At 44.6% G+C, this 26,275-nt stretch overlaps 1 protein-coding gene across 4 annotated transcripts in view; it reads left to right on the top strand.

Annotated features, from left to right (window-relative positions):
- TUBGCP2 (tubulin gamma complex associated protein 2) overlaps positions 1–25,825 on the top strand; it is an 89,963-nt gene extending 64,138 nt beyond the window's left edge. For 3 of the 4 annotated variants that reach the window (XM_054034580.1, XM_054034579.1, XM_054034581.1), the window contains exons 14-18: positions 10,140–10,260; positions 12,173–12,316; positions 15,017–15,145; positions 23,467–23,630; positions 25,448–25,825. In XM_054034580.1, the coding sequence (XP_053890555.1) occupies positions 10,140–10,260; positions 12,173–12,316; positions 15,017–15,145; positions 23,467–23,630; positions 25,448–25,562 (673 nt within the window). In that variant the 3' untranslated portion in view covers positions 25,563–25,825. Of the gene's footprint in view, positions 1–10,139; positions 10,261–12,172; positions 12,317–15,016; positions 15,146–23,466; positions 23,631–23,910; positions 24,063–25,447 lie in introns of all 4 variants that reach the window. The other variant, XR_008445661.1, reaches the window with a different exon arrangement.
- Positions 25,826–26,275: the final 450 nt, after the last annotated feature.

The raw sequence follows: 26,275 nt of genomic DNA on the forward strand, positions 1-26,275 counted from the left end.
ATTCCCAGCTTCTGGCAAACAGAGGCTAGGGACACCATTCTAGACAATGCTGGCCATTGCTTTAGATCTGAAGGTTTATCCCACCGTGACAGTGCAAAATTGCCTCCGGCTTCTTGCAGCCATAACAGGTTTTTGTCAGAAGATAGGCGGATATTCAGTATTCGCTCATTCAACAGCAAAGAGATTCCTCAAGGGTATGTGTAACCTCTTCCAACAAATCAGATGTCCTTTACCAGCATGGGACATTAATCTGGTCTTCAGGGGGCTAACAAAACCCCCTTTTGAACTCCTAGCCACATACTCACTTATGCATCTGTCTATGAAAACAGCATTCCTAGTGTCCATCATGGCAGCTCAGAGGATCGAGGAAATAGGGGCTCTAATGGTACACCCTCCCTTCACAATTTTCTTTAAGGCAAAGGTCACACTGAGACCACACCCAAAGTTCCTCTCCAAAGTAGCCTCGTCCTTCCATATAAAACAGTTCATTCACCTTCCCACCTTCTTCCAAAAGCCTGACCCTAACAACAGAGAAGCAATATTGCATACACTTGATGTCAGGAAAGCTTTGTGGCATTCTATTTGGATAGAACAAAAGACTTTAGGAAATCTCCTAATCTATTCCTCTCAATTGCAGACAGATTAAAGGGATCTGCAATATCAGATCAGAGACTCCAGATGAATATTGAACTGCATTAACTATTGCTGTCATGCCCGCAATCTGCAACCTCCATTTGGAATCCAAACTCGTTCCATGAGATCCGTTTCCACTTCTGTAGCCTTCATCGAAAATGTTCCCATTACAGAAATAAGCAGAGCAGCAACTTGGGCATCCGCTCATACATTTTCAGAATGTTATGAATGTTACCCATGACTCAGCATGTGATGCCATGTTTGCCTCCACATTATTAGCATCAGTAATAGACTCGACTCTGAAGCCCCACCCCTCCATCAGGGATACGGCTGTAGAGTCACCCACAGTGGAGCACCCATAATGACACTACTCAAAGAAGAAAGAATGGGTTACTCACCTTGTACAGTAACTGTGGTTCTTCGAGATGTGTGTCCCCATGGGTGCTCCACGACCCTCCCTTCTCCCCTCTACTTTGGAGTTCTCAATAAAGGGCTCTGTGGGGAGAGAAGGAACTGAGGGCAGTTTGCCTGCACAGTACTAGATAGCCTCAAGACAAGGCACAAGACGGAGAGCGCAAGTGTGAGCCAAATGGAGACTGCTACCTAAAATCTCTGATCAGAAGTGCAGGGATGCAGATACCCCTACAATGGAACATGCCTAGGGACTCTCATCTCAAAGAACCACAAAGTTAGTAACACCTTCTTCCTCTGGCTACCTCTCCCACCATCACCCAAGAGTTTGGTAGTGGAGATAGCCAGGGTTTAGGGGAAACCAGCCAAGTCTCTGGTACTGCATCCTAGCACTCCGTGCTGGAATTAACGTGCTTGGTGGGTTTACCGGTCCTGGCTGCAATGTTTCACAGGCCACATGACTACTTCTTTCATTTGATCCGGTTTCCTTCTTGTCACTAAGAGGACCAGATCTTAGAAGGTTGTCTCATGCATTTTGCATTGCTATGACCTAGCTGGCCTAAAGCATAGATACCTATGTCAGAGCCCATTTGATCTGAGGAAGGGCCACGTCTGCCTTTCCCAGGAATGTTTCTTTTCCAGACGTATGAAAGCCAGACATATAGTCTCTCCTCTATACATGTACAAAGCAACTGTTGCTTTGGTCTGTCAGTCCTGCAGAAACTGTTTCCAAGACATGAACTCAAACTCTTTCACTGCTAAAAAAAGATTTCTTTTGCAATGTCCCTTATTTGAGCTGGTCGCAATTAAGGATTTTGATTTTGGGAGGTGCTTTATCCCTCCATTACAGTTAATAACAAACCTTTTGGTGATTCCCTGTTGCTTCAATGGCCCTTTGAGGTCCGTGGATAGCTGGTAGCAATAAGGCTACCCTACTTTACACCAGAGACTGGGTCAGCTCAGAATACCCTGAAGGTACTAAGATAGCTTAAGGTTCTTAACACGCCCCTTTCTGATTTGCACCAAACACAGTTCATGGACAACTCAGAATCTTTAGAGAAGGGAAATTTAATTAAAGTACCTTGTAATTCTGCTTCTCTGAAAGTACCCTTGTAATGGTCTCTAGGCCTTAAAACGAATGAGATCTCTCCTTGGCTGTACTGCCTTATCTTAGGTTTGCAGGTGTAATGGTTAGTGATCTTTCTCAGGGGACAGAAATGAATTTCAGAGTGCCTCCCTGAGATCATGAAGGAGCACATGCAGTTGGTTCCATGGTTGGAGTTCCATGAACGGGGTGGACTAGAACCTCCCTTCATCTTCAGTGTGAGGAAAATCATGGTAGCCCCTGGTGATTCTAGCCAGTTTCTCTCTCTTGGAAGCAGGCGAGCAAAGCAGGCTGGGAAATGTAGGCTGTCTGGGCAACCATGCTGTAGTCCCAGCCCTGTCTTATTCATAATTTTGTAAAGACTTCTTTAACAATTATATTGAAGCATACACCTCTGAAGAGTTTTTGAATTAACATAAGAACATACTGGGTCAGACCAAAGGTCCATCTAGCCCAGTATCCTGTCTTCTGATAGTGGCCAATGCCAGGTGCCCCAGAGAGAATGAATAGAACAGGTAATCATCAAGTGATCCATTCCCTGTCATCCATTCCCAGCTTTTGGCAAACAGAGGCTAGGGACGCCATCCCTGCCCATCCTGGCTAATTACCATTGATGGACCTATACTCCATAAATTTATCTAGTTCTTTTTTGAACCCTATTATAGTCTTGGCCTTCACAACATCCTCTAGCAAAGAGTTCCACAGGTTGACTGTGCGTTGTGTGAAGAAATACTTCCTTTTGTTTGTTTTAAACCTGCTGCCTACTAATTTCATTTGGTGACCCTTGGCTCTTATGTTATGAGAAGGAGTAAATAACACTTCCTTATTTACTTTCTCCACACCAGTCATGATTTTATAGACCTCTATCTCATCCTCCCTTAGTCATCTCTTTTCCAAACTGAAAAGTCCCAACCTTATTAATCTCTCCTCATACCGATGCCATTCCTTAAACCTAATTATTTGTGTTGCCCTTTACTGAAGCTTTTCCAATTCCAGTATATCCTTTTTGAGACAGGGTAACCACATCTGCACGCAGTATTCAAGATGTGGGCGTACCATGGATTTATATAGAGGCAATATGATATTTGTCTTTTTATCTATCCCCTTTCTTAATGATTCTGAACATTCTGTTTGCTTTTTGACTGCTTTTTTGAGTGGATGTTTTCAGAGAACTATCCACAAAGACTCCAAGATCTCTTTCTTGAGTGGTAACAGCTAATTTAGACCCCATCATTTTATATGTGTAGTTGGGATTATGTTTTCCAATGTGCATCACTTTGCAGATGAAATTCAATGTTGAGAAATGCAATTTTGTTGCCCAGTCACCCAGTTTTGAGAGACCCTTTTGTAGCTCTTTGCAGTCTGCCTGGGACTTAACTATCTTGAATAGTTTTGTATCATCTGCAAATATTTCCACCACACCTTTTACCCCTTTTTCCAGATCATTTATGACTAAGTTGAATAGGACTGGTCTCAATACAGACCCCTGGGGGACAACACTATTTACCTCTCTCCATTCTAAAAACTAAAATTCTAGTAGATTGATGAGGCATGATTTCCCTTTACAAAGACCATGTTGACTCTTCCCCAATAAATTATGTTTATCTATGTGTCTGACAATTTTGTTCTTTACTATAGTTTCAACCGCTTTGCCGGGTACTGGAGTCAGGTTTACCGGCCCGTAATTGCCGGGATCACCTCTGGAGCCCTTTTTAAAAATTGGAGTCACATTAGCTATCCTCCAGTCATTTAGTACAGAAGCTGATTTAAATGATAGGTTACAGACTTCAGTTAGTAGTTCTGCAATTTCACATTTGAGTTCCTTCAGAACTCTTGGATGAATACCATCTGGTCCTGGTGATTTATTACTGTTTAGTTTATCAATTTGTTCCAAAACCTCTTCTAATGACACCTCAATCTGGGACAGTTCTTCAGATTTGTCACCTAAAAAGAATGGTTCAGGTTTGGCAATATCCCTTACATCCTCAGCTGTGAAAACCGATGCAAATAATTCATTTAGTTTCTCCGCAATGGCCTTCTTGTCCTTGAGTGCTCCTTTAGCATCTCAATTGTCCAATGGCTCCACTGGTTGTTTATCTGGGAGCCTATGGACATGTCCTCCCAAAAAGACAGGCTTAAATAAATACACCAGGTAACAGCATTTGTCCTTTATCTGGTCCAAAGACATGCCTGGTGGTTGTTTTGCCTGTGAATACTGTCTTCCAGAGTCAGGATTATAGCTGCTGACTATTGACTAAAATATTTTTTACCATTTCCACTCTTCTCATGTTAGTTCTTCAGAGCCAGTACTGTATATCTATGGTAGAGGAAGCTTGCTTATACCTCAGCAGAATTGTAAACTACATTCTCTTTGTAGATTACTTATTACTGGTAATGAAATACAAGCAAAATCCCAGCTTCAGTCTCAGAGCCCAAGTGGAGTTTGCAGGGCTGACAGCTAGATAAGCCACCTTTCTCCAGACAACCTGAGCAAACTTACTCTAAATGGATGAATATGGACCCCCACCGTTCTATTTTTGGTTTAGTTTGTTTAGCGTATAACTGCACCATAAGTGACTTGTTCGAGTATTTGAATTTCTCAGGGTTTTACTTTGGTGCGAAAAACAATATTTTAAAGTCTTCATTGAACCAGTAATATGCTTGTAGTCTACCATACCGACATTACTCCCTTATCTTATTAAATTCTATCCTAATAACAAATGCACAATAATTCATGCTGGATTTATCCCACCAAGATTAGAAGATAGTGACACCAAATAAATGTTTTGAAGCGTTTTCTTTGTATTCAAGTCCCACGCACAGGAACGTGAACCACCCACGGGACGGAGACCGGTGCAAGACCGCACCTCCCCTCCAGCTCAACAGCCAGCACCGTTGACTCTGGGCCCATGGGAGGGATTGTTGAGTCCGATGCCACCGGAGGAGACCCAGGTGGAGGGTTTGGACCTCCCTTCCACGCCCTGGAACACTGACAGGTCCACACTCCCCCGACCACGGTGCCACTGCACTGGTTCCAAGGCCCCAAAAGACTCAGAGGCCACTGGCACAGTCCAGAGGCAAGCAGGCTATGACTCAGCAATGATCCACATTGCCCTGGCACCGACGGGCATAGTGTTGCCATGGTCCCTGCATGCAGAGTCCGAATCAGACACTTACTCATATGTGTCCCGGAGAGGTCGACACTGTAGCTGCCGGCACTCGCAGACAGCGGGGATGACCCAGACATTCCCCCCCAGTACCGTGGCTAACACAATGGCAAGTACCGGCTCAGATGCTGGCTCAGATGCTGACTCAGTGGCCCTTCTGGACCCCATGGACTTACCACCCCTCCCAGGGGTCCGCCTCGGTACGCACCTTTTCGGTCGCGTCTGAGAGAAGGACTAAATCTAGGGCCAGGGATTTCTCCCAGGCATCAGCCTCTGCTACCACCACCAGCGCCACAATTGGTACTGCGCCTGGCACTGACAGCAGAGCCTGCACTGTACCTGGCACCACAGCTACACTCAGTACCACGGACAGTACCGTGACCGCCGCCGCGACTAGTACTGGCGCTGGCACCGAGGCGGACACTGACTTGGAGCCACAGTGTTTTGAGCAGCCGGGTGGACAGGAGGGCCTCTCCCATGTTCAGGACTCCTCATCATCGTCTCCAGATGAGGCAGTGGCAAGAACATCCTCGGGCCCTCCTCTTCCTGAAAGCAGAGCCCACCTTGAACTTCTGAGGCGGGTCGCTCAACCTCGGGATACAGATGGAGGAAGTCACCGAGGTGTCCGATCCAATGGTGGATGTTTTATCCCCAGCAGGACCCACCAGGGTTGCCCTTCCCCTAATAAAGACCATTCAGGAGAACAAAAAAACTTTGTCAAACACCATCCTCTCTGGCTCCCACAGCTAAGGCATTTGAGAGAAAGTAATTTGCTATGAATCTTTGTTTACCCACGTCCTGCCAGACTCATTGGTAGTGGCGGCCATTAACGTGAGGGAGAGGCAAGAGCCTACCCCTCGAGCTAAGGACGCAAAGAAGCTGGACCTCTTCGGGAGGAAGATGTATTCCACCGGAGGGTTCCAGCTTCATATCGCAAACCAACAAGCGATCCTTAGCCATTATAACTCTAAGACAAGGGATGCAATGTCCAAATTTTCAGTCCGGATTCTAAGCCGGAATTCTCAGCTGTCGTTGATGAGTGCAAGATAGTCGCCAGGATGTCGCTGTGAGTGGCATTAGACTCAATAGACTCCGCTACGCAGACGACGTCTTCGGGCATTGCAATGCGTCCTTGCTTATGGCTGCAGGTCTTGGGCCTCTCCGGGGAGGTCCAACAGATAATTCAGGACCTACTGTTTGAGGGGGCCACATTATTTTCAGAGAAAATGGACTCGAGACTCCATAGTTTGAAAGATTCCCAAGTCACTCTGAGATCGCTGGGACTGCACGCCCCTGCCACCCATTATAGACAATTTAGGCTTCAACCCCCGACACGACCATACCAGGGGCAGTCTAGGCAGGACCAGAACCGTAGGCATCCCAGAAATCAGAACCACCATTCCCAACTCCCGAATAATGGGATTTGGGTTGTCCAGGCAGCCCCCAGGCTCTGGGCAGACCTTTTGAGGATGCGCTCAAGGGCGTTATACCAACCACTCAACTGGATCCCACTTTCCCGTTTTTGGAACGTCTGTCCCATTTTTACCGAGTATGGTCCCAAATCACCTCAGACCATTGGGTCCTCTGCATGGTAGAAGTGGGATATTGTCTCAAATTTCCTTCGCCCCCCTCCTTCCTGACCCCCTTTCCCGTCCCTCTTCAGGGACCCTTCTTACAAGCAACTTCTCATCCAGGAGGTACAAACCCTCCTATCGGTGGGGGCTGTGGAGGAGGTTCCACTGAAGCTCAGGGGAAAGGGGTTTTACTCCTGGTATTTCCTAATACCGAAAGCAAAAGGGGGCCTCAGACCCATCTTGGACCCGTACAGTCTCAACAAGTTCATGAAGAAACTAAAGTTTCAAACGGTCTCTTTGGCCACTATCATCCCCTCCCTGGATCCAGGAGATTGGTATGCTGCCCTCGACTTTGAAGGACGCATACTTCCACCTTTCCGTAATCCTGCCCCACAGGTGCTTCTTAAGGTTTACAGTCAGGAGTTCCCACTACCAATTCACAGTACTACCTTTCGGCCTATCATCAGCACCTTGAGTGTTCACCAAATGTATGTCCATCGTGGCCGCTTTTCTGCGGAAAAGGCAGGTTCATGTATTTCCTTACGTAGATGACTGGCTAGTCAAGGGCCAGTCCAGAACACAAGTGGATCAGCATGTCTCCCTCATAAGATCCACCTTCAATGCATTGGGCCTCCTCCTAAACACTCAAAAGTCATCGCTCACCCCTCCTCAGAGAATAGAGTTCATAGGGGCAGTGCTAGACTCAACACAGGCCAGAGCATTCTTGTCTCAATCCCGCTTCCAGGCCATTCACGACATCATACAGGACCTCAAATGATTCCCTATAACCACAGTAAGGAGTTGCTTAAAACTCTGCATCTTGCACATATGTAGTGCAACATGCGAGGCTCAGACTCAGACCTCGCCAAGCTTGGCTAGCATTGGTGTATCAGCCAAGCAGGCACAGTCTAGACATGGTGGTTACCCTTCCACCGGAGGTTCTCAAGTCTCTTCACTGGTGGTTCGACCTGCACTTGGTGTGTGCAGGGGTTGTGTTTTCCAAACCTTGTCCATCCCTATGTCTGACCACAACCGCCTCTACCCTGGGGTAGGGGGAACACCTTGGGGAGCACAGAACTCAGGGCCTCTGGTCTCAGGAGGAACTGATGCTTCACATCAATGTAAGGAAGCTCAGGCAGTCTGACTGGCATGTCAGTCCTTTCAGCCTCTCCTGGAGGGCAAATGCACGTTGGCCCCGACAGACACTACAACAGTGATGTTTTAGATCAGGGGTCAGCAACGTTTGGCATCCTGGCCTGCCAGACCAGTTTATTTACCTGCTGACGCGGCAGGTTCGGCCGATCACGGCCTCCACTGGCCGCGGTTCGCCGTCCCAGGCCAATGGGGGCGGTGGGAAGCGGCGCGGGTGAGGGATGTGCTGGCCATGGCTTCCTGCCGCCTCCATTGGCCCAGTACGGCAAACCGCGGCCAGTGGAGGCCGCGATCGGCCGAACCTGCTGCGTCAGCAGGTAAATAAACTGGCCCGGCCCACCAGGGTGCTTACCCTGGCGAGCCGCATGCCAAACGTTGCCGACCCCTGTTTTAGATCAACAGATGGGGGGAGCACACTCCTCTCCCCTGTGTCAGGAAGCCCTCAAGCTCTGGGAGTTCTGCATAGCACACTCCATGCTTTTGGAAGCGTCCTGTCTTCCAGGGTCGCAGAATGACCTAGCAGACCACCTCAGCAGGTCATTTCACAATCACAAGTGGTCTGTCGTGGTTGAACCTGCTACAGCTCACATACTTAGACCCCATTAGAGAGGTTCTTCTGGGTAGCAGAACACCTTCAACTAGAGTGACTTACCTAGCCAAGTGGAAGAGATTTGCGATTTGGTGCTCGCAGAGTTGTATCCCTCCAACAGACTCATCGGTCACCTTTATCTTGGACTACCTCCTAAAGCTGAAACAGCAGGGCTTGTCTCACTCCTCAATAAAGGTTCACCTGGCTGCCATCTCAGCTTTTCACCCAGGAGAGCATGGACGCACCATCTTCACTAATCAAATGGTGCAGCGGTTCCTCAAGGGGTTGGACAGATTATATCCTCATATTCAGCAGCCCACCTCCCACGTGGGACCTTAACTAGGTACTCTCGAGGCTGATGGGGCCCACATTCGAGCCCCTAGCGACCTGTTCCCTTCTCTACCTTTCCTACAAGGTGGCCTTTTTGGTTGCAATAACATCAGCCAGAAGGGTGTCCGAGCTCAAGGCTCTCACATCCCACCCCCCATATACCATTTCTTACAAAGATAAGGTGCAACTGCGACCTCATCCGGTGTTCCTCTTGAAGGTGGTCTCGAATTTCCATGCCAATCAAGACATAGTCCTTCCGGTCTTTTTCCCAAAACCCCATGCCAGTATTCGCGAGCAGAGCTCCATTCCTTGAATGTGCGGCATGCATTGGCCTTTTATGTTGAACAAATAAGCAGTTCCGCAAGTCAAACCAGCTATTTGTTGCGGTAGCGGACAGGGTGAAAAGCCTCCCAGTGTCCACACAAAGGATATCGTCGTGGATCACATCCCGTATCCAGGTTTGCTACAATCTCGCAAAGGTCCCTGCCCCCACTCTGACTGCACGCTCCACCAGAGCTCCGGCATCTTTGTTGGCCTTCCTGGCCCGGGGACCAATCCAGGAGATATGTAGAGCGGCTACGTGGTCTTCAGTCCACACCTTCATTTGACATTACTCAATCACCCAGCACACCAGGGACGATGCAGTGTTCAACCGGGCTGTGATTTAATCAGCGATTCCATAAACTCCAACCTCCCCTCCTACGTAAGGCTTGGGAGTCACCTAATTGTAATCGATACGAGCAAGCACTCGAAGAAGAAAAAATGGTTACTCACCTTCTCATAATTGTTGTTCTTTGAGATGTGTTGCTCATATCCATTCCAGTCCCACCTGCCTTCCCCTCTGTCGGAGTATCCTGCAAGAAGGAACTGGAGAGGCAGCGGGTTGGCAGGGTCCTACATGTGGTGCCATGAAGGCGCGACTCCAGGGGGCTCCAGAGCCAATCCAATGGATGCTGCTAAGGGAAAAACCTTCTGGCGAACTGTGCACGCGGCATGCACACACATAATTGGAATGAATGTGAGCAACACATCTCGAAGAACAAATTATGAGAAGGTGAGTAAACATTTTATTTTCTGTCTTCTGGGTGGTTGTCTTCTGTTTTGCTTCACCTGCCTCTCTAAAGTCAATTCCCAGTGATGTTGCCATATCTGAGCTTGCTGCTTGTTGCCTCTTTCAGGTTTGCTGGTGCTTTCACACTACGACAGCGGATGTTGAATTTTGTACAGAATATCCAGTATTATATGATGTTTGAGGTGATGGAACCTACATGGCATATCCTTGAGAAAAACTTGAAATCGGTGAGTTTAGTGATTTGACCGGTGGCCAGTTGGACAAGAGTCCCAAGTCACCGAACTGTTACTCTTATCCCTTTTGTTTAAGAAAAAATCAGTTTTCAGTTACTTAAAGTAAATATTTAAATGTACTGTTCTCCGGAAAACAGTTACTGTATTCCCCAAACTTACTGCACCAGAAGAGATTGTTGGGAATTCTTTAAGTGCTGTTCCTGTGGTGATAACATCAGAAGCCTGACAGTGCTTCTGCCTAGAAAGGAAAGAGACTTAAGGAGGGGCAGCTAAGGGAAGATACTGGTTCCAGACAAGAGTTTTCCAGAAGGACACTTGTCTTACTCCCCATTATTTTATTGCCTTCTTAGAAGTCTAGATTGGAGTGACTTTCCCTAGCAATGTTGTCCCTTGGCATTTGGCTGTTCCAGTGATTGACGTTTACAATGCTAGTTTGATTTTTGTATGTGTTTGTGCACCAGAACCTGCTAGGAGAATAGTTAACTCCTGCAGAAGAGTTTGCAACACACAATTTTGGGTGTGGGAGACGCACAAAAGTAGCTCTTTTTCTTTCCAAAATTTATTCCTCCAGAGGCTGTTGCTGTGCAGGCAGACACAGGGCTAAAATTGTTGGTCTGACCACACCACAGTAGTGCTGACTCTTCTTCTTCACTTTCCAGCTTTATTATTAAGAAAGGCTTTTCCTCTCTTAGAAACACACTTTTCTCTGTGCTCCAGCTCCTGCTTACACCACCATGTGACATGGTGCCAGCAGTGGCTGGATCCCATCTACCAAGAGAGAAGAAAATAACAGGAACAGAAGAAAGATTTCAATTCCTTTGCATAAGGGGAGAATGGTCCCAGAGTACTGGGATGCAAAGATTTTAGACATACCCAGGAATCACTGATGCAGAGTTTTGGCTGACTCTCTGACTGTGACTATGACTAATGATCTCTCTGAATTCTTTTGTATGTTCACTCCACCCTCCCTGAGGATCCAGAGGACTAGACTTTTGGTCAGGAAGGTTGGGTGACATATACATTGCTTTTGTTATGACAGTCAGTTATGAAACAGAATCATCATAATCACTAATTTGCTATTAAAGGCATGATACAGTCTTGTAAGGGAATTGTCAGCAAGGGTTTAGACCTCCCCAAGCATCTGGGAAAAACTTCCATTGATTTCAATAAGGCATATATTGCACTACATGTTTGGAGCACAGAACTGGCTCTTAATCACACTTTGGGACTGTTTGGGCCAGTTTTTCCCTACCTGGTATTCCATGAATTAGGATCACTGAGATTTAGAAATTACGGGAAACGGCAGCCCCTTTCAGGCTGATGTTCTGCGTTGTGCCAATCTACCCCCGTTTTCACCAAGTTGACTGTCGTAAAAAAGAGCTCTGAAATGGAAAAGGAACCCCTTGGCATAAGGAAAGATAGTCAACATATCTGACTCATCGGGGAATGGGGTTTATCCCTATTCCATTCTAGTTCTGGGAAAGGTTGTGCTTTTGACCCTTGTTGGCTCTGAGAAGTGTAAGCAGATGTCTTGGATGTGTTTGCTATAATACCTTCTCATGACTCAGTTTGTGTTCTTAATCTCTGCACATCTTGAGTCAGCGCAGAGTTTTATCTGAATGTAAACTTGTTAAAACTTGAAGTCATATCAGTTGAGATAACTAAAAACTTGTAAAACCCTACAGAAACAGTATCTCAATCTCATTTTGTTCTCATAATGTATTTCCTGTCTGAGTTTAACCTTATATTTTAAGCACTATGATCTTCTCAATATCTCATAGCAATTTTACTTTTTCTTTTTCCATTAATTTATTTCACATCACTAACGATATTTTAAATCTCTGGTAGCAGGTTAGTGTAAGGAACTGGTTGATGTGTTGTTTATTGTTGTGTTTTCTTATAACAGGCTTCCAATATTGATGATGTCCTGAGCCACCATACCAGCTTTCTGGATAACTGTCTAAAGGACTGCATGCTAACAAATCCTGAGCTGCTGAAGATCTTTTCCAAGCTGATGTCTGTTTGTGTCATGTTCACAAACTGTATGCAGGTATGGGGCCTCCCAGCACTCACCACAGTGTTTGCAGCTGCTCAAAATGCCACTTCCCTCTTCTCACAGTGCCATTTCTTTTGACTTGCCCCTCTCTCCTCCCTCTGAAATACTTTGCTTCTTTCACTGGCCTCTCCTGTTCTTGTGAGCAGCCTCTTTAGCTTTCTTTTTACTATTCTGACAGCTGCTTTGGCAAGAAGATGACTGAAACATCCTAGGGAAAGTTTGATTTTATGTTCTTCTTCCAAGAATACTGATGGAGTTTAGTACTGATGAGAATTGACTCGTAGTGCTTGTTAAGAATATAAAAATGGGCATACTTAGTCAGATAAATGGTCCATTTAGTCCAATATCCTGTCTTCCGCCAGTGGCCACTACCAGATGCTTCAGAGGAAATGAACAGCATAGGGCAATTACTGAGTGAACCATCCCCTGTCATCTAGTCCCATCTTCTGGCAGTCAGATACCCAGGGACATCTGGAGCAGGAGGTTGCATCCCTGACCATCTTGGCTACTAGCCATCGATGGACCTATCCTTCATGAACTGACCTAATTATTTTTTGAACCCACTTCTATTTTTGACCTTCACATCGTCCCATGACTACGAGTTCCACTGGTGTACTGTATATTATGTGAACAAATACTTCCTTTTGTTTGTTTGAAACCTGATGCCTATTAATTTAATTGGATGACCCTCTTGTTTGTGTTCTGTGAAGGGGTAAATAACACTTTCTTATTCATTTTCTTCACATCATTCATGATTTTATTGTCCTCTATAATACTCCCTTTAGTTGTCTCTCTTCTAAGCTGAATAGTCTTTTTAACCTCTCCTAATATGGAAGCTGTTCAATATCACCAATCCTTTTTTGTTGCCTTTCTCTGTACCTTTTCCAATTCTAATAGATCTTTTTTGAGATGGGGCAGCCAGAACTGCATGCAGTATTCAAGGCATGGTCGTACCATGGATTTATATAGTGGCATTGTGCTATTTACTGTTTTGTTCCTATCCCTTTCTAATGGTTCATAACATTCTGTTGGCTTTTTTGACTGCTGATGCACATTGACTAACCACAATGACTCCAGGATCTCTCTCTGGAGTGGTAACAGCTGATTTAGACCCCATCATTTGGTATGTATAGATGAGATTATATTTCCCAATGCGCATTACTTTACATTTATCAACACTGAATTTCATCTGCTATTTTGTTGCCTAGTTACCCAGTTTTGTGAGACCCCTTTGTAAACTCTTCGCAGTCTGCTTTGGACTTAATTATCTTGACTAATTTAGTATCATCTGCAAACTTGCCACCTCGCTGTTTACCCTTTTTTTCAGATCATTTTATGAATATGTTGAACAGCACTGGTCCCAGTAAAGATCATTGGGGAACCTGCTATTTACTTCTTTCCTTTCTGAAAACTGACCATTTATTCCCATCTTTTGTCTCCTGTCTTTTAACCAGTTACTGATCAATGAGAAGTCCTTCCTTCTTATCCCATGACTGCTTATTTTGCTTAAGATCCTTTGTTGAGGGACCTTGTCAAAGGTTTTCTGAAAGGCCAAGTACACTATGTCCACTGGATCATCCTTGTCCACATTTGTTGGCATCCTCATAGAATTCTAATAGATTGGTGAGGCGTGATTTCCCTTTACAAAGGCTGTGTTGACTCTTCCCCAGCATATCGAGTTCATCTGTGTGCCTGATAATTTTATTCTTTTCTATAGTTTCAACCAGTTTGCCTTGTACTGCAGTTAGGCTTACTAGCCTATTGTTGCCAGAATTGCTGCTAGAGCCTTTTTAAAAAATTGGCGTTACATTAGCTATCCTCCAGTTATCTGGTACATAACCGGACTTAAATGATGGGTTACATACCCATTAGTATTTCTGCCATTTCATATTTGAATCCTTTTAGAACCCTTGGGTGAATTCCATCTGGTCCTTGTGACTTTTTACTGTTTAATTTTATCAGTTTGTTCCACAGTCTTCTCTGTTAACACCTCAGTCTGGGACAGTTCCTCAGATTTGTCATCTATGCCTGATTGGTTGGAAGAGTCAGCAGACTGGCTGTTAAGCCCAGCAGCGGCAGCAGTAGCATTCAATGACTGCTCAAAGCATTCACCCACAGCTGCAATAGTTCCTGCACCTGTTTGTTCCCAGCCTTGTTCTAGACCCATTCCTCCTTGAACCCAGCCTTCTAACCTAGTAGTTAGAAGAGGAGTTGGTAGTCAGGAATATTCAGGTGTGCATTGTGCAAGGTCCCTGTATATCTCTGTCATTGCATCTCTGCTCTAACCCTCAGCACCCCAGGCTCTTCCTTTCTGTCCTCTTTCCCCAAACTCTGCCAGAGCACCACTGTACTGATCTGTAGCACCCTTTACTGTTCAGTCGTGGGCACCCCTAATGCACCTTAATCCTGACCTGTAATACAGTTGTGTCTGCCTGTCATGACCCAGCACTGGTGTCTCATGCAAAATGATGTTTTGTTTTAGTGATGTATGGGCAGTCTGATGGGAGACACCAGCTTCATCGCTGCCTTAACCAAGGTTTGATCGTATGTACCCCACTGCTATGGAAGAAGGCTTTTGTGAACTATTGAAGCTCTAAAGTCCTGCCCGAATTTAAAACCAGTTCTTATGCTTCATTTTAACTATAGAAAAGTGGCTTAACATTTACAATGTTTTATCATCTACTCTTCTCACAGAGATTTACCCAAAGCATGAAGCTGAATAATGAAATGGGCCGGCTTACATTAGAGCACGGCACGATGTTGGGCCCACCAACAGAGCAGGAGCGTGCCGAGGAAGTTGTGAAGAAGCAGCTAACTAATAAAGTAAGGCACCCACTTTTCAGAATATTTATATACTTGTTCTTAACTGGCTAATTCTTCCTTCCAGACAGCACCTTGGAAGTCTGGTTTCTCTTTCTTTCTACCTTTCTTCCATTGCACTGAAAAAGCCATAGAGGTACTTCACAATCATCCAGCCAGCAGCGTGTGCTGTTCCCGTTTGGTAACAAGGAGGGAATAAGTGTTCTTTAAACTAACCAGCCAGGCTCCTTTTAAGTGTGAACTTAGAAGTTTGTGTAAATAAATACACTCAAATCATTCCTCAAAGAGCGGCTTCGTTCTGAGAAATGGCCCCTCAGTGTTCCATGTCTATTATGTCCTTACACATGCCTTTAGTGAATTCAGAACAAATGTGCTCAGGTTACAAGAGAAAAAGAAAATATTTTTCTAACTGCTAGCACTACAAGTTCAGCCAAGGCTCTGACAGTCAGGCTGAGCTTTTTTCTTCTCAGGGATGGTTATCATTCATAGAGGTTCTGCAAGCTTCCAGTGATAGCCATGCAGCTCTGTTGTCTTCAGTGGGTTTGCATTGCTGTAACTGACTGGAACTTAATACACAATTCTGATGCTAGAGGAAAGGAAGAGAATCCAGCTTTCTGTCAACCTTACCCCTACAGAGCCAGCCCAGTCAACAGATAAAAAAGCACTGAATGCTTATTTTGGTCACTAAAGTCAGCAGATCTGCTTCTACATACACACATGGAGTGGGTCTGCTGGGTAAGGGCCACTTCCACACAGCAGCTGTTTAGTGCAGATCCTTGCTGAGATACAGAATCCTTACAGACTCAGAATTACAAATCTACGCATACTTCAGAACAACACATTTCCACTAATGCTTACCTTCTCATTTCACCGCAAGTGTTCTTCTTTGAGCGCTTGCACACATATATTCCACTCTTGGTGTGTGTGTGCCCAGTGCAAAATCGCCAGAATTTTTTCCCTCAGTGGTACCCGCTGGGGAAGCTTGAGCACCCTCTGCTGCCACATACCACTAGCATTGGTAAAAAGCACCTAGCCAACCCGTGCCCTCTCAGCTTCTTTTTGCCAACCACGATGGTCTCTGGAACTATTCTTCTTGCATTTGCAAGTTCTCACAGTTGATTTTGTTCTTTATATATTGTAAATAATTAGTCACTAGTAGTAAAATTACTAGTGTTTAGTCAGTCAGTTAGATTTTCTGTGTTTATCTGCTTTTCCATCAATCCTTGGTGCCAAGAGATGCCTTGGTCACTGTGCTTCAAGCCCTGTGTTTCCTATAATAAGTCTATGCTCTTGAGCAACCCACAGTCAAGTTGCTTGAAGTGCCTTGGGGAAGCTCATATGGGGACCTTTGCAAAATTTGCAAGGACTTTAAGTCTCAAACAAAAAAAGATCAGGAAGCCCGGCTAAAGTTTCTGCTCATGGAGGAGGCACCGAGACCTCCATCTGAGCCAGCCAGTCAGAATCAGCACCGAGTGCTTGGGCATCCTACCATGTCAGAGTCCTGGCACCAATCCTAGTGCCTAGGAAGAGGCATAAAAAGCAGACTGCCGAAAGGGGGCAGTTCACAGCAATGAAGTCTGCCAGGCATGGGGATCAGAGTAAATTGCACTCTAAACCCAAGCACTCCTCTGCCTTGGTACCACCGAAGCCAGCACCTATGCAGGTACTGTTGAGTCCGGAGCCAGAAGAGGCTCCCATATCTGCAGCACAGCACCATACCGACACTCTCAGTACCGACCGTGACAGAGGTGTTTGTAGCTGCTAGTGATCTCTTGCTGTCAGTACCGGTGTCACTGGCAGTACAAGAGTTGTCGCGTTCAGTGCTGGCGGACACGGGTGAACTGGCTGGATCATTACAACGCGTGGTACTGGACCAGTCTCACATACCCATGACAGCTTGCCCTTCGATATCATCAAAGGGGAAACCCATGATGCTGGCCTCGCTGCAGATCTCTCCACCTTTGCACTGATAGCCAGCACAGTCAGGAGCTGCGCTCCCATGGCAACTGGAATGAGAGTTGACCTCTTCTGAGTCAGAGATTGGGTCATACTCTTCCCAGTTTCAAAGCTGCTTTTGTTATTCTCCAGACATTTCTACCCTTCGATGGTTCCAGTCACAGGAGCACCATCAAGTGGTTGGCCAGGAGGTCACTGGGGTCCTACGCCAGTCTAAAGGCCCTTTTGGAACCTGTGGGATTTTCCTCTAGTTTCCAGGACGCATTCCAGGCACTTCTATTTGGTGGCCTCGGAAAGGTGCCCTGCACCTTCCCACTGGGCAGCACCTCTTCCCGACTCTGGTACTGAACCCAGTACCAGACTCCAAAAATAGGTTCAGCAGGACCTCCTAGATAAAGAAGGGAAGGAAGAGCATCCACAACCAGTGCTGGCCTCCCTGTCCTCCTCTCCTGACAAGGCAGTCTCAGTCGAGGGCATTTTGCCTCCCCCAGATGACTATAAAGCTCACCAAGAGTTATTAATGAGTGTAGTCTTAAATCTGAGCATACAGATGGAGGTAGTAAAAGAATCCTCCCACAGGCTGGAAGGGTTTCTACTCCTGTTATTTCCTAATCCTGACAGCCAAGGGGAGTCTCAGATCTATTTTAGACCTGCATCAATTTAACAACTATTTCAAAAAGAGAAAGTTCTGCATGGTCACCATTGCATCCCAGGGACTAGTTCGCCACCCTTGATTTAAGAGATGCCTCCTTCTATGCCTCAATGTACTGAGGGCACAGAAGGTTCCTCAGGTTTGTAGTGAAGCAGTCACATTACCAGTTCACTGTGCTTCCATTTGGCCTGTCTGCAGTTCCTCGGGTATTCCCAATATGTATGGCCATAGTGGCAGTGTTCCTGAGGAGATTAGGAGTGCAGGCCTACCCTTATCTGAATGACTGACTAGTCAAGGGTCGGTCCAGGACTCTGGTTGTGTCCAGTGTTTGACTCATCCAATCAACATTCAAGGCCAAATCTACCCTTCTCTCTGGTACAGAGGATAGTGTTTATTGGTGTGTGTTGTACTCTATCCAGGCCAGGGTGTCCCCCCCGCCCCCCAAGTTACAATTCCAGTCGGTCCAATCTCTAGTTACCCACCTCAAATGTCATCCCATCACAACAGCCCGAAACTGTATAAGGTTCCTGAACATCATGGTCTCGTGCCCATAAGTGGTACAACATGTGAGACTGTATCTCAGACCTTTCCAGACTTGGCTGGTCTCAGTGTACTTGCCAAGCCATCTTTCTCTGGACGTTGTATTCACAGTTCCTTCTTGTTTCTCTGAATTGGTGGTCTTCATCCACCCTTGACCGTCAATGACTCTGGTCTCAGACGCGTCAGTGCTAGGATAGTGAGCTCACTTGGGGCCCCTCAGAACTCAAGGTCTTTGGTCATTGACAAAGATTTTTCTTCATATCAACATTAGAGAGCTCAGAGTGGTTAGTCTTGCCTGTCAGTCATTCCTGCCTCATATCAGAAGGAGAAACCTATTTGTTCTGACAGACAACGCCGCAGCCATGTTTTACCTCCACAGGAAGGGAGGCGCTTGCTCATCCCTCCTTTTTCAGGAAGCAGTTCATCTATAGGAATTTTGTATAGCCCATTCAGTCTACCTTGATGCCTCTTATCTTCCAGGGGTGCAGAATGAGTTAGCAGATCACCTGAGCAGGTCTTTCTTTAGTCAGCACGAGTGGTCTGTTTGCCCAGATGTAGCCAGAGGCATTTTCAAGCAGTGGGGGACTTCCCAGACAGACCTATATGTGAACAAGTACGACAGAAAATGTCACCAATTCTTCTCCTTTCAAGGCTGCCGTCTGGGTTCCATTCCAGACGCCTTCCTGCTACCCTGGATGGTAAAGCTTTATTATGCTTTACCCCCAATTCCACTTGGCATGGCCACGCCAATACTGGTTCTCCACATCTCTTAGTGGTGACTCCAGTTTTACTTCCATTGCACCTGGATTTGATCTCTCAAATAGATAATAGATAAAAAGATAATGCAGGCAGAAATCCAGCAACAGACTGGGGGCTATCCAGTTTATTGCACCCAATGCAGCATGTATGGTTACCTGCCCTATGAGCAAGGAGCTCCTGGCCCTCAGAAACAGTGTATGGGCTTTGGAGACCAGAGTGGATGAACTGGAGGAGCTAAGGGAGACAGAGAGGTACATAGATGAGACTTTCCGGGACATAGTAGAACAGTCCCACCCCCAGTCTGACAGCCTCTGTGCTGTTGAAGAGGATGAAAGTCTCAGGGAAGGAGAACATCCAACTGGAGCAGGGGGAAGTGATCCCATAGTTGGGACCCTCCTTCCAGATGATGATGTGGTATCCTCTTGCACTGAGGATACCTCTCTGGGGGAAGGAATTCCAGTTATTAGGAAGAGACACGTATTGGGCGATTCGATCATTAGAAACATAGATAGCTGGGTTTGCGATGACCGGGAGAACCGCATGGTGAGACTTGCCTGCCTGGCGCAAAGGTTGCGGATCTCTTGAGACAGCTAGATAGTCTTAGGTGTAGTGCTGGGGAGAAGCCGGTAGTCGTGGTACATGTAGGTACCAATGACATAGGGAATGATATGAGAGAGGTCCTGGAGGCCAAATTTAGGCTGCTAGGTAAGAGATTGACGTCCAGGATCTCCATGATAGCATTCTCTGAAATGCTTCCAGTTCCACGTGCCGGTCCAGTTAGACAGAACTGTAGGGCCTCAATGCATGGATGAGACAATAGTATAGGGAGGAGTAGTTTAGGTTTATTGGGAACTGGGGAAACTTTTGGGAAAGGGGGAGCCTATACAGGAAGGATGGACTCCACCTAAAGCAAAGTGGAACCAGACTGCTGGCACTTAAAATTAAAAAGATCGTAGAGCAGTTTTTAAACTAAGGGCTGGAGGAAAGCCGACAGGTGCGGAGGAGCACGTGGTTCGGACAGAGACATCCTTTAGGGAAGGATCTATTAATGGAGATTCTCTGTCCTAGTAAGGAGGAGAGGATGGAAGATGATATAATACAGATAGGATCTGATGAGAAACAGTCAAATGAAAAAAGTCCCATCCAATTACATTATATAATGGAAGACCGCTAAAAAGTGACAAGTTTTTAAAATGCTTATATATAAATGCTAGAAGTCTAAATAATAAGATGAGTGAACTAGAGTGCCTCATATTAAATGAGGATATTGATATAATAGGCATCACAGAAACTTGGTGGAATGAGGATAATCAATGGGACACAGTAATATCAGGGTACAAAATATATCCAAAGGACAGAACAGGTCATGCTGGTGGGGGAGTGGCACTATATGTGAAAGAAAGCATAGAATCAAATGAAGAAAGAATCTTAGATGAACCAAACTGTACCATAGATGCTCTATGGATAGTAATTCCATGCTCTAATAATAAGAATATAACAGTAGGTATATATTACCAACCACCTGACCAGGATGGTGATAGTGACTGTGAAATGCTCAGGGAGATTAGAGAGGCTGTTAAAATAAAAAGCTCAATAATAACTGGGGGATTTCAACTATCCCCATATTGACTGGGTACATGTCACCTCAGGACGGGATGGAGAGATAAAGTTTCTTGACATCTTAAATGACTGCTTCTTAGAGCAGCTAGTCCTGGAACCCACAAGAGGAGAGGCAAGTCTTGATTTAGTCCTAAGTGGAGCACAAGAACTGGTCCAAGAGGTGAATATAGCTGGACCTGCTTGGTAATAGTGACCATAATATAATTAAATTTAACATCCCGATGGTGGGGAAAACACCACTGCAGCCCAACATTGTAGCATTTAATTTCAGAAAGGAGGACCACACAAAAAAGAGGAAGTTAAACAGAAATTAAAAGGTACAGCACCAAAAATGAAATCCCTGAAAGCTGCATAGAAACTTTTTAGACACCTTAATAGAGGCTCAACTTAAAAGTATACACCAAATTAAAAAAACGTAAGAGAACCAAAAAAGTGCCACTGTGGCTAAACAATTAAGTAAAAGAAGTAGTGCAAGGCAAAAAGGCATCCTTTAAAAAATGGAAGTTATATCATAGAATATCAGGGTTGGAAGGGTCCTCAGGAGGTCATCTAGTCCGACCCCCTGCTCAAAGCAGGACCAATCCCCAACTAATATCCTAGTGAGGAAAATAGAAAGGAGCATAAATTCTGGCAAATGAAGTGTAAAAATATAATTAGGAAGGCCAAAAAAAGAATTTGAAGAACACCTAGCCAAAGACTTAAGAAAAAATAGCAAAAAAAAAAAAAAAAATTTAAGTACATCAGAAGCAGAAAGCCTGCTAAACAACCAGTGGGGCCACAGGACAATCAACATGCTAAAGGAGTACTCAAGGACGAGAAGGCCATTGCAGAGAAACTAAATAAATTCTTTGCATCAGTCTTCACGGCAGAGGATGTGAGGGAGATTCCCAAACCTGAGCCCTTCTTTTTAGGTGACATATCTGAGGAACTGTCCCAGATTGAGGAGTCATTAGAGATTTTGGGACAAATTGATAAACTAAACAGTAATGAGTCACCAGGACCAGATGATATTCACCCAAGAGTTCTGAAGGAACTCAAATGTGAAATTGCAGAACTACTAACTGTAGTCCGTAACCTATCATTTAAATCCACTTCCGTACCAAATGACCAGAGGATAGCTAATGTGATGCCAACTTTTAAAAAGTGCTCCAGAGGTGAGCCTGGCAATTACAGGCTGGTAAGCCTGACTTCGGTACCGGGCAAACTGGTTGAAGCTATAATAAAGAATAAAATTGTCATACACATAGATGAACATAATTTATTGGGGAAGAGTCAACATGGTTTTTGTAAATGGTGAGGCATGATCTCCCATCTACTAGAATTCTTTGAGGAGGTCAGCAAGTATGTGGACAAAGGGGATCCAGTGGCTATAGTGTACTTAGATTTTCAGAAAGCTTTTGACAAGGTCCCTTGCCAAAGGCTCTTAAGCAAAGTAAGCTGTCATAGGATAAGAGGGAAGGTCCTCTCGTGGATTGGTAACTGGTTAAAAGATAGGAAACAAAGGGTAGGAATAAATGGTCAGTTTTCAGAATGGAGAGAGGCAAATAGTGTTGTCCCCTAGGGGTCTGTACTGGGACCGGTCCTATTCAACATATTCATAAATGATCTGGAAAAAGGGGTAAACAGTGAAGTGACAAAATTTGCAGATGATACAAAACTACTCAAGACATTTAAGTCCCAGGCAGACTGTGAAGAGCTACCAAAGGATCTCTCAAAACTGGGTGAGTGGGCAACAAAATGGCAGATGAAATTCAATGTTGATAAATGCAAAGTAATGCATATTGGAAAACACAATCCCAATTATACATATAAAATGATGGGGTCTAAATTAGCTGTTACCACTCAAGAAAGAGATCTTGGTGTCATTGTGAATAGTTCTCTGAATACATCCTCTCAATGTGCAGCAGCAGTCAAAAAAGCAAACAATGTTGGACATAATTAAGAAAGGGATAGATAATAAGACAGAAAATATCATATTGCTTCTATATAAAACCATGGTACGCCCACATCTTGAATACTGCGTGCAGATTTGGTCGCCCCACCTCAAAAAGGATATATTGGAATTGGAAAAGGTTCAGAAAAGGGCAGATGACTAGGGGTATGGAACAGTTTCCGTATGAGGAGAGATTAATACGACTGGGACTTTTCATCTTGGAAAAGAGACGACTAAGGGGAGATATAATAGAGGTCTATAAAATCATGACTGATGTGGAGAAAGTAAATAAGGAAGTGTTATTTACTCCTCATAACACAAGAAACAGGGGGTCACCAAATGAAATTAATAGGCAGCAGGTTTAAAACAAACAAAAGGAAGTATTTTTTTCACACAATGCACAGTCAGTCTGCGGAACTCTTTGCCAGAGGATGTTGTGAAAGCCAAGACTAAAATAGGGTTCAGAAAAGAACTAGATAAGTTCATGCAGGATAGGTCAATCAATGGCTATTAGCCAGGATGGGCAGGGATGGTGTCCTTAGCCTCTGTGTGCCAGAAGCTGGGATTGGGCGACAGGGGAGGGATCACTTGATGATAATCTGTCTGTTCATTCCCTCTGGGGCACCTGGCATTGGCCACTGTCAGAAGACAGGATACTGGGCTAGATAGACCTTTGGTCTGAACCAGTATGGCTGCTCTTATGTAATACCACAGTCAGCTCTTCCCCCCTCCCCCCCGAACCCGTGTTCCCTTCATTTAACAGCCTGGAAGTTCCATGGCTAAATTCCAGAGAACAAGGTTGCTTGGAGCAAGTTCGCAAAGCTTTACTAAGCACTCTCACTTACTGTGGCCTCCTCTTGATAGCTTTTAGCAGAGCATGCAGACGCCTTCCAACTAACATCTGGCTTTGAGGCAACTATCAACAAGTTTGACAGCAATTTCTCAACACATCTCCTGGACCTTCTGGATAAGCTGAGTGTGTACAGCACCAATGACTGTGAGCACAGCATGATCAACATCATCTACAGGTGAGCAGAGTGGAACGGTCTCCTAGTAGCACAGGAAGGAAAGTCCAACTCTAGACCAGGCTGAAGTTTGTTCTTTATTCCTTTTTTGTTGTATCATGGCAGCCAGCTGTTCTATCAGTGTAACACTGAAATAGCAAGAAGCTTTAGTCAGTAGTTCAGCAAATAGCTTTTTTAAATGTACTTTTAAAAGACATAAAGTTGGGGAAATGGGGGGTTCTTTTTTAAGCTATTGAAAATCTGACTTTGTAAATGATGCTAGCCTCACTGTATTTGGTCATAGCCTTGTCCTGTGTCACTGAAATGACTATACTTCTTGGGAAACTGACCTACCCACTCCACGTCTCAGTTTCTCCATCTCCAAGATGGGGATAATAGTGCTGCCTTTGAAATGCTTTGAGATCTACAGATGAACAGCTGCTATAAAAGTGCCAGGTATTATTTATTAGTAACACTGGGTCTTTAAGATCTCTCCGCAGCTATGTTGCGTGAAATATGTAGGGCCTGCTGAGGCACTGCCAGTTTCTCATCCCCGCAGAGTATGCACTGGGAAAATCCTTCTCAGTTGAGGCTTGGGTGAAGTGCATCAAACAGAAGTGCCTCTCGCTCTATGCACTCCTGCCAGTATATTTTTTTTCCCAGAGGAACTGAAACTGTTGTTGCTATTGATGTCCACTGGTGGCAAGCCATTTACAGTACTGGACTGGGGTTATTTTTTATGAGAGAAAATTAAAATTAAATCCAAATATGTTAATATCTGGAAATGCACAGCTAAGGCACCAAACAACTGTAGGGTTAAGGGGATGAGTGAGGATGGAGTGGGGCAGAGAGACTTGGCATTCCTAATTTGGTGTGCCACAGGAGGAAAATCAGTGGAGTTACAGTCTAGGATACTTACCAGCTTGGATTTAAAAGCATGGAAATGTTCCTTGTATTAACATTTCTAAGTTGAAATACCTGCAGTTACAGAATTGATGGGCAGGTGTGAGATGCACAGCCCCAGTGGGCCATAGGCTGTAGCTTTGGTTCACAAAGCAAGAATCCTTATTTTAAAGTGTATAGTCTTGTTTTTTCCCTTGAGGAGACAGTGTGTTTATTGCGCATAGAAGTAATTTTAAATGGCTAGTAGTAGTTTGTAACCAAAATATATAATACCCGTTTGTTACCCAGAGACCCTTCCTAAAACACAGAGCTTTGCTTGATGTTTCAGAATCATTTTTCCCTAATAATAGTTGAGACTTGGATTAGTAACATTCAGTTTTATAGCATAGTCGAGAGTGGAGGTTGGGAGATCTGGGATCTTTTCCCAGTTCTGCCACTGATTTGCTATTTGGACTGGTGCAAGTCATGCCAGCCTTCTGTGCCTCAGTTTCTCCATTCGTAAAATGGGGCTAATGCTGCCTATCTTCCTTTGTAAAGTACTTTGAAAGTTCCAGACAAAAAGCCTTACAACTTGCTTTTATGGCATATTTGTGATGATTCTGTTTTAAACACAGTCTCTCAGAATCAACATTTTCCTTAACAAAAAATCCAGTTTTGGCAAACTCTGATTTTCTGAAATTCCAATATGCTCCCACCCCTGAGCCATTTAGATAACTGAAATTTACCTCTATAAGGTCTCCCATAAGTACACTGTAAATCATAAATAATGGTAATTATAGTAACTGGTGAATTTTAGGTGTATTCCCAGGAATCTCATTTTTACTATGGAATTTTGAAACCCCTGAATAGCATTTGAAGCCTGTTACCACTTCTCTCTGTTTTCACACTTCTGGGCCATTTGTGGGAAGACTATTGAACATGTGTTTGCTTTCCCCTAGGCTGGATTTTAATGGATTCTACACAGAGCGGCTGGAGCATATTTCTGCACAGAGGAGTCAGAAAGTAGTTTCCGAAGCTCCCCTTCTTCCCAGGGTCGTTGTAGCCACCCAATGAAGCTTTTATGTTACATATTTTAGATGCTGCACCTTTCGCATCAGAATACAGTACTCTTGCCCAGTTGTATCTGTGAGTAGTTTGCACTTTAAACTCCATAAAAGCTATAAAACAACAGTTGTCTAATAAGATAGTGTTTGAGCTTCTGAAATCTAAACAGGGAAAGGATTTTGTCACTTCTGAGATACTTTTGTTAACTTTTTTACCAAATATTAAAAGTGTGTGTGTTGTATAATATATAAAGAAATAAAACATCAGAATTATTTGGTCTCGGTTATCCTGAATTTACAGCTCACTTCAGTCATTCTGGGTAACTAAAACTTGGTCATCTTATGAAGTTCTGCTAATGCATAGATTGAGCTGTAAGGTGGTTCCGTGTTGTGATTTAGGGCTTGAAGAAAGCTCGCTGAAGCCCAGGGGAGTCCCCCATGACTTAAGTTTGGATCCAGGCCCTTTTTCAATGTCTGTCTTCGATTGCGGCATAGATGCCAGAGCTGTGCAAATAACAGACTTTTCAGTTGACTGACCAAACTGAAAAACGGGAAGAGAAATTCACTTTCAGATGACCTGAAACAAATTTTTGGTTTTTGGCAAACTGAATTTTTTTTCTTTTGGATTAAACTAAACTTTTTGTTCCATTTTTAGTTCAAACTTTTAAAATGAAATTGAAGTAAAATTCAAAACAAAAGGTCATTTTGAATTTTTGAGCAAAA

The sequence above is a fragment of the Malaclemys terrapin genome, chromosome 7 (genome assembly GCF_027887155.1).
Source record: "Malaclemys terrapin pileata isolate rMalTer1 chromosome 7, rMalTer1.hap1, whole genome shotgun sequence".
NCBI classification, from domain to species: Eukaryota; Metazoa; Chordata; order Testudines; family Emydidae; genus Malaclemys; species Malaclemys terrapin.